General features: G+C 38.4%; 2 protein-coding genes across 2 annotated transcripts in view; one reads left to right on the forward strand and one right to left on the reverse strand.

The window, feature by feature from the left end:
- The window catches only part of LOC117263656 (zgc:85777), a 25,471-nt gene extending 20,561 nt beyond the window's left edge, over positions 1 to 4,910 (forward strand). Inside the window, exons 7-9 of the mRNA XM_033637251.2 lie at positions 340 to 501; positions 3,051 to 3,201; positions 3,835 to 4,910. Of these exons, the coding sequence (XP_033493142.1) occupies positions 340 to 501; positions 3,051 to 3,201; positions 3,835 to 3,925 (404 nt within the window). The 3' untranslated portion in view covers positions 3,926 to 4,910. The remainder of the gene's footprint in view (positions 1 to 339; positions 502 to 3,050; positions 3,202 to 3,834) is intronic.
- bet1 (Bet1 golgi vesicular membrane trafficking protein) lies at positions 4,659 to 8,562 on the reverse strand. Its single transcript, XM_033637252.2, has 4 exons — positions 8,399 to 8,562; positions 8,078 to 8,184; positions 7,786 to 7,842; positions 4,659 to 5,454 (listed from the first exon to the last, which is right to left on the reverse strand). The coding sequence occupies exons 1-4, from the start codon at positions 8,415 to 8,417 to the stop codon at positions 5,299 to 5,301; spliced, it is 339 nt and encodes a 112-aa protein (XP_033493143.1). The 5' UTR covers positions 8,418 to 8,562; the 3' UTR covers positions 4,659 to 5,298.
- Between the last annotated feature and the right edge of the window lie 765 nt (positions 8,563 to 9,327).

The following is a 9,327-nucleotide window of genomic DNA, read 5'->3' on the forward strand; positions in this document are numbered from 1 at the left end:
TTACTGTAAATTGTAGTTTATTATATTACGGGATCATTTCCGTTTCAGTTTCCAAGAAGTTCAGGTCACATAGTTCGAGCCATTAATCTTCTGTTAAGTATTTGTTTGTTTGTTTTTTATTTTAGTAACAAGCTAACATCAATGTTTGCTTGGGCAGAACGTGTGAGAAACTGTGTAGGAAAATTGAAACTTTAAATGCAAATACTGAATCAGCTTGGTTTGTGCATCACAACATGAATCAGAGACAGAAATGACAAGCACGCACAAACAGGCATGCAGTGCACGTGGAAGCAATAGCTCTAAGGTTTTATCTCTGTCTCTTTATCTTAACACCTCCAGTCGTCACCAGTATGGACAACATCATTCAGGAGACCATCCAGTACACACGGCAGAGGAAGATCTTCAAGCAGCCTGTCCTCTACCACCAAGCCGTTCACTTCAGGTTGGCTGAGCTGCAGACGGAGGTGGAGCTGCTCCGCTCCCTCCTCTACCGTGCTACAGGTGGGGTTGCTTTATATACAGACATGACGTAACAAAAATGAAAGATTAGCTTGGTAGTGTTGGCTGCATCTAAATGACTCTGTTCCTCGTCTGTCAGGGTCTGTTTTGGTCTGCGTAACGTAAATGATGTCATCCAGATAGCAAGTGTGGCAACTGTGTATGCTGCCGTTGCAAAAATTCACTTGTTCCACCTCCAGTTGCTGGTCCTGTTCTCATAAAGCAGGCATACATTACGTATTTTCATTTCGCGCTTTTCTTGTTTAGCCGAAAACAACAATCATGGGAGCTCTTCATGGTGTTGTCGCCATTGTCTTTACTAATGTGCAAGCTCCTTGTTCTTGATTTTTATGCTTTGCCAAACAACTTAATGGTGCATCATTGCCAGTCCAATGTGGACCCTTAATTGTAGTACAAATAGCGTGCATGATAGGTACAAGTCTGCAGCTGTCTGCAGATACTGAACGCTTAACTTTAAATGTTTATTTATTTTATTTATTTAACAGGGACAGTGCACATCTCCGTAGCTGCGCCACAGTTAGCTATAAGCCAATTTTCATCTGTAGTCCCTGGGCAGGAAACGGAATAATTTCTCTGCTAAAAGACACTGTTATATGAAAAACACAGTTACAAAATAGAACATATTCATGACACAGCAGCTTCAGCTTCAGCTTCAGCAATAACAGTAGCGAGACAACAATAAGGACAGCATCAACAATACAACTACAACACTAAGACACCACAACAACAATACACATACATGATGATGGGTTGATTTTAGCCATGATTTCATCTTAAATTTAAAACCAGCAAAGCTGTTGCACCATCTTATCCCACTGTTGTCCATTTGTACCTCAGACCGTGGAGGCACACTGAATGAATACAGTGGTAACAAGGCAGCTGTCAGAGTGCGGATTCCTCCTTAACAACGCTTAGGTCATCTATGCAAATGTGTGTGTGTGTTACCTTTATTTGTGTAGTTACTAGGGATGTCCCGATCTGATCCTCAGGTATTGGCTCCAATCACATTATTTTTACAAAATCGTAAAAGATTGGAGGAATCAAAACAACAAAAATGGCCAGGTTTTTCATCTATGTTGTTCATTGTTGCCTCCGCTTTCCAATGTATAAAGATATAGGCCTATTTTGTTTATTGAAGACAAGAAGAAGATATTGAATTTGTTTACATTTTATGCTGCTGAACCACCGATAAGCTTTTTGGATACTATTTAAATAAAAAACAAACCTTATGGGACAACTTGGATGCATTCTTTTTTTTCTTTCTTAATGCTTTGCAAAGTATCGGATCGGACTCGGTTTCAAAATAAAGAACTCTGTATCAGGATCGGATGCAAAAAAAATGTGATCGGGACATCCCTAGTAGTTACTGTATCAGTTATTTTTCAAACATCTGTCTCTACTTATCAATCCACTGGTACACTTTTGGGTAGTATCAATGTTATTTATTAATATAAAAATATTTATATTCTAAATATAAATTTAATTGCAACATCGACCTTTTGCATGTGGAGGATTTCAGTAAAATCATACCAAATGAGTGCAGGCAGCCGTCTTCATGGCATGTAATACCATAGATAAGACTGAGGCTTTGATAACAAAGACCACGGCTGACTTAGCTCTGCAAGAATGATGTGAATGCCAAACTAGCCTTGAGTGAGTAATTTATCCACGTTTAATGCAGCAGGTTGGTTTAAAAGATAGAGGGCAAAGTGCAAGCTGAAGAATAATGTCTACTACTTGTCTGCTAAGTAGTAATAAGTTAATGAACACTGATATGATTGGTTCACTATAAACAGTAACTGTTAGCTTTAGGATCAACATTGACAGCTACAAGCTTTTTGACTTCCCATCTAATTCCATTAATTGTTAGTGTGTTGATGTATATGCCCTTTTCAAACAACATTGAGTACTGGAGTGTCTTGCTGAAGGACACTTACATGTTTAAACAGTAACGTTGGCCTCGCTCTACCAAACTATTATTGTTTTAGTGTGTACTGGCATAACATCAAACCCCACAGGCTTGGCCACCTGAAAACCTGGCACACAACCAGCTCCTCCAAAACAACATCCCCAGTGCCTTACACTGCAGTGTTTACGCTATGAACATGTGGGTGCATCTGGCGGGCGGGTGTTCGAGGTCTTGTGATTTTCTCGTTGTGTTTGTAACCACTTCAGTGGCAAGCAGCTTTGAATGAATTCATCTAGCTGCTCCGATTCGCTTGCCCAGAAACAGATCAAAGCTTTTGCATCTGTTTGGCACAGGTAGATCAACACACACACACACACACACACACACACACACAGATGCACAAACTGTAACAGGAAAAATCACGCAGCTCACACATGTTCCCCTGGAGGGTACCTACAATAGAGGCATTGATGAGCCACTGGGGACTCTTAAATCTGAACCCCATTTGTTTATTGTCTTTGTTTTCCTCGCCGCATTCTTCCTTTTAATCCACCTGGACATTTTCACATTCGCCCATGCTTGTGTCACTACTTCTGTCTTTTTTTTTTAAATTTCCTGGCAGCAATGTACATTAAAGGCAATGATGTCACCAAGCTGGCATCCATGGCCAAATTAAAGGGGGGCCGCCTGGCCAGGGAAGTGGCGGACACCTGTCTCCAGTACTGGGGAGGAATGGGCTTCACCAGTGACGTGCTGGTCAGCAGATTTTTCAGGTAAAACCAGTCAGAGAAATGTTAACTGAAATAAAATGTCTTTCGATGAGTGATTTATGGTTTAAAAAACATTTCCTCAGTGATGTATAGCATATAGCACTTTGATTTTCCAGTATTTTCACCCCTGTGCACTTTCTCATCTCATCCAAAAAGGTTGCACAGGTTGCTAGCCAACTGTGGTTATATTTGGCTGCCAACTATGTGCTTTTTGTGAGGGTATAACATTTCTATGGTAACCTCACCAGTTGGCAGGAGCTTGATGAAGCTCATGGTTAATTTATTTTCAAAGAAGTTAAACCAAATTGTTGGGATCAGATTAATTGATGGTTTCTACAGAAGCAGCATATGATCAGCATCAGTTAATAATAACTATTGAAGACGTGTAATCAGGCTCAGTCTCCTGTTGTGCAGTGTTGACATTACACAGTGTGTAATCACGTAACAGTGTTTGAGTCAGGTTCTCCCAGCCCATACTTTGTACTATGCTGACATCTACTGATGGGGTAAATAATACCATTGGACAAGGGGTTCAGGATGCATGATGTTGCTTTAAGTAAGGAAAAAATAATTGTAGTTATTGAAGCTGTTGAAAGAAATTCAGATAATAACACTATAACTTTTACCTTTCCACAGAGATGCCAGGTTAATTTCGATTGGTGGAGGCGCTGATGAGGTCATGCTGGGAATCATCTGCAAGTACATGGACACACTACCCAAGCCGTGATGTCATCAACACCTGACCCAGGGACAGATGTCACAATGCTGCTGATTATGTGCTAATCATTCACAATGAATTGCTAAACATAAATCACCTAAGTGCAGTCCTAATGTTGAAAATCTTGACTTTACAAGGAAGTTAGACGGTTTTGCATTTTGTCTGTGGTTGTTCTAACAATACTGCATGTGGTCCATATGAATCTCTTAAGCTGTTCAAACAGAATAATGAGGCACGTGTTTTTGTTGTTGATGACCTTACAAATGTGAACAGCCTACAGTTGAATTTTACTGTTATGTAATTTATAACAAGTTCATTTAAACATCTCTTAAAGGAGCAGCGTGTGGGATTTAGTGCCATCTAGTGGTGAGGTTGCAGATTGCAACTAAATTAATAGCCCTCTCAAGGCATGCGGAGATGTTGCTTCTTAGTGTTTCTTAGTTTCAGGTGATTATACACTCATGAAAGCATAATCATGGATGTCATACTCCATTTCTGCCAACAGATACCCCTAAATCCTACACACTGCTTCTTTAAAGAATAAATATATATAGTTTTTAATAGACGAAGTTAAATAATGTGTATAAAAATGACTTATGTAAAAACAATATCCAGCAAAAACTGCGATTTTTTTGTGTGTTCGCTGACAAATTTATAAAACCTAGTAAAAAACTGGTCAGTTTGATTTTTTTTGACACATTACTTGTATGTGTGTAGAAAACAGATACTTACACTGGTCGAGTCAGAGCATAAAATTTGTTTATTTACATTAAAAAACATTTTTTACAACGAAGATGAAACAATGTAGACACTGCTATAATTTTGTATGGATGCCAAATGCTGTAATAACACACTAAATTATTAGCTTGAACTAGCATTATATAACTTAATCAGTTTTAACACAACTTGGTCTGTATCGACTGATTGCCATTTCATCACTCCCACATTATCATATAATGTGCCCACAACTGGAATAAAGTTTTTGACACAGTAATATCGTCTATAGTTGTTAAATGTTTAATATTATGCCTCATCTTTCCATCTAGGTAAATTGGGCTGCTAATAAGTGTGTATACATATACAGGCAGTGTCTACATCCTTATATACACTACTTCACATGGTCAGTCATCTCAGACCGAGTTTTACTTTTAGGGATTCCATCACATTACATCAGTAGGATTCCTTTCCTGATTCAGTTTTGGGGTCATTCTATGAAGTACTCAGAGACGACGTGGGCACATGAAAAGCTGAGACACCTAAAAACAAATCCTTGCCTTTTCTCGTCAGCATCATGTGGGTCTAGTTTTGAGATGCATGGGTGTGGCACAGACTGGGGATGAAGATGTGGAGTTCAGAGGCCAAGTCCCAACAGAGTCCTCCTATCACCTCAGCTTGATGAACCAGTACAGGACAAAGAAGACGAACAAGCAGAAGAGCAGCATGTAGCACAGCAGTTTGGTCTGACTGCCTCTTGACAGCTGCTTGACTCTGCCGATGGTGGCACCAAGCAGGCCGCCTGTTGAGTCAAAGTCTGTGTCCTAGTTTGGGAGAGGGGGATGCAGAGTTTAAAGACCAAGCAGGCCAGCAGGCAAACATACTTACATGGTGAAATGTAGATACATGCTTTTGCTTGAGTACAATTCTGAGGCACTATTTACTATTTCAGCTTCATTTCAGAAGGAAAATTGTCCTTTCTACTTAATTTATTTGACAATTATATTAAAGAATATGAATGGAATGAGATGTATGAAAAGACGGAATGGAATGAGCACTGTATGTATATATATGAATAAGAGGATTTGTGTGTAAGTGGGGAGTGTGTACAACATTACTGCACACAGGATTTGTAGAAGTCCAGGCTCAATAGCAGCAGTTATATTGGTAGTGTTAACAGTAACAGTGGCAGCAGTAACATGTAGCTGTAAGTGCCCTCTCCACCTGCTGCTACATTAAAATGCTGCTTCCGGGTCAATATCAATTAGGAAATAATACGATAAATCACAGCACAATAAGTGTTTATTCCTTAAGTAAATTTTGCTGCCAATACTTTTGTACTTAAAGGAATACTTCTTTTGAAAAAATGACCATTTGTAAATTGTGTTACACTGAATTCCTTGAAAAATATATTGTCATATGCCTCCACAGAGAACGTCAAACATACTGATTTATTTATTTATTCAGGATTACCTTTAACAAACGTGAAACTATATCAAAACATGTTCACAAACTCTCACATGCTGCTGCCGTGGTCCTGCCAGATGCCTCCTGCTGCTGCTGCCATCATTAGTCATTAGTCATACTTCTACTGTTATTATACACATATGATTGTCACACATGTATACTGCCAGATACTAATATATACTTTCAACAAATTGTACCACAGTAGCCAGTAGTCTATGCCAGTAGTATGTTGTTGTCCTGCATATCTCTCTCTCTCTCTGTCTCTCTCTCTCTGGTCATACGGATTACTGTTAATTTATTATGCTGATCTGTTCTGTACAACATCTATTGCACGTCTGTCTGTCCTGGAAGAGGGATCCCTCCTCAGTTGCTCTTCCTGAGGTTTCTACCATTTTTTTTCCCCCTGTTAAAGGGGGTGTTTTTTGGGGAGTTTTTCCTTATCCGCTGTGAGGGTCCAAAGGACAGAAGGATGTTGTATGCTGTAAAGCCCTCTGAGGCAAATTGTGATTTGTGATATTGGGCTTTATAAATAAAATTGATTGATTGATTGATTGATTGACATAACTCTTTCCAGTATAACCAAAGTCTTATTTATCCAATGATATGCTCAGTACTTCAAAAACGCACAGCAAAACATATCTATGCTCTCTTCAAAGCCAGACTCCAATACTAAGGGAATGCATGTGTTTGGGAAGTCCTGAGCTCGTGACTTGATAAATGAGACTTGCTTTTGCTGTTGTTAAATGGGATCCCCAATCAATCAATACATGCAGTTGTCTTCACAAATTCAAGGTAACACTGCATAACTTTCCGGCATTAACCGAAAGTCACTGTCCTGCCTCAAACTTACTGGTTTTAATAGAGGACATCACATCAACCCAATCCTGACTTCTCTCCACTGGCTTCCCGTTCATTTTAGAATTGATTTTAAGACTTTACTGATCACTTTTAAAGCTCGCCTGGGTCTGGCCCCTAGCTACACATCAGAAATGTTGACCCCATGTGAGCCGGGGGCCTCCTGGCAGTTCCAAAGTCGAGGCTGAAATCTAAAGGTGACCGTGAATTTGTCATCAGGGCCCCTCGGCTTTGGAACAACCTGCCTGCGGAGATAAGGCTCGCAGATTCAGTCACTTCTTTTAAATCACCCACTTTTACAGACTTGCCTTTAAGTAATGTCATCTATTTTAGATTTCAAACCGTATTTTTTATGTTAATTTATTTATTTATCTTAATGAGTATATCTTTTTGCCCTTATCGTCGTCATTCTTTTATTTATATTTATTCATTTTTCTACATTTTTTATCCTTTTGGTCTTACTCTCATTTGCCTTTACCGTGACATTTGTGTGTTTAATTGTCATGGCTTCGCCCTCTATTTTTCTCATTTTATCTAATTTGATCTCGCCTCTGTTCTGCCTGACTTTTTGTTGTTATTTGCTCCTGATTATTCCGCTTTTTGCTTTGTTTGTCAAAGCACTTTGTAAACTCTGTTTTTAAAGGTGCTATATAAATAACGTTGTTATTATTATTATTATTATCATTATAACTAACTGATTCACAAATGGTCTTTTGTGGGTTAAGTATTCCTTTAAGTAAGACTTTTATTTTTAATAGGTGCTGTGAATATCTCCTTTACCACTTACACTTTGTCACAGTGTTTGGTCAGTGAGAAAGGAAAATGAAACTCACCATGTCATCCAGCATTTTATTCTGGTATTTCACTTCCGTTCCGATGTCGATAGACAGCTGTAAATATGAAGTATCAAAATGTAAATATCAAGACAACAAGGCCATTAGTTAACATTATTTTAGACCTAACAGTCCATATGGGACAAACGTTTAAGATCTTCAATGAGATATGTGTGTCATATTACATGTGACACCACAGACGTCCACCACACAACTCTGATGTGCAGCTTTTTCTGTAGCATTCACCAATATTATAACACTTAATAAACACATTTAATCAACAGTAACTTACACTCTTCAAAGCGTTGACTTTAGCTCTCAGTCCCTCCTGTAGGTGTTCATTTTCCTCTTCATACACACTGTATCCACTTGCTACATAATTCCCAGCACCTCCTTCACCTAAATAAAGCGACAATGATGATTAAAACACAGTTTTAGCTATTTGTTAGTATGTTAGCCTGTCACAGACTGTGGAGTTATGTAAACGTAGGCCTGGAGTACACATCATTCATTCACATTTGGCAACAACATTAGCTAACGTTAGCTCGCTGTTAGCTAACTAGCAAGCAGGCTAACTATGAGTTTAAAATCAAAATGTCCGCTTGTCTCTTACCCAAACCGGCGCGTCTCATCTTGAACCGCTTAAGGTAACACTGTCCGGTGGTTTATGTAACGTGTAAGGAAATAAATTCAGACTAAATAAGCCAGAAATCACAGCTAATGATGAGCGGGTAAGAGGGGAAACTCCGTGTACATCAGCAAACGCCACGACATCATACGGTGGCCGGCGAGGACAATTTTTGCCTGACCAGTCCGCGTCACAAGAAAAATGATGCAAGATGAGTTTGACTGTTTGACCCACATACAAAACAAGTGTGGAGTTAACTATAACGACCTTCTGTAATCCTTCACTGTATATTAATTATTGTTATATATATATTATTATATTATTTTTACTGACTTTTATTTTCATGAATCCAAATTCTTAAAGAAAACATCTTCAAAAAATGTTAAAATATAGCCTAAAATCACTGTACCAATATAACTTTTAAGTATTAATTTTTCTTTATCCTTCTTACCACAACCTTAAGATCTCCAAGGCATGTCTGGAACTGTGAACTCATGTTTTGTACACAATGTGTTACAATCTTTCTGCATAACAATTTCAAGAAAGTTTATTTAAAAAACACTTTAATTATTTTAAGACAAATCTGATTAGAAGTTTTTGTTTGTTTCATGCATGTGTGTCTCTGTGCAGTTTGTGTATGCCTGTAGGGAATACAAGGAAACCTGTTTTAAACTCATCTTGACAGAAATTAGCATGTAAAGAAATAAAGGCACCAACAAAGGCAAACTATCAGCAAACCCATTCTGTTTAATGATAAAGGTTCAGTATCATGGTGAGCTATTACAGATTTTGAGTTACAGGAGCTGTTTCACTTCATTCACTCCTTTTCGAATGTGTAAATCAAAGTAACTATACATTGACAGTCGATTTTCATGATGCTTTTCATTATTTGTTTTCTTTCTGTTTGTCTGCTT

Source organism: Epinephelus lanceolatus, chromosome 16 (genome assembly GCF_041903045.1).
Source record: "Epinephelus lanceolatus isolate andai-2023 chromosome 16, ASM4190304v1, whole genome shotgun sequence".
Taxonomy (NCBI): domain Eukaryota; kingdom Metazoa; phylum Chordata; class Actinopteri; order Perciformes; family Serranidae; genus Epinephelus; species Epinephelus lanceolatus.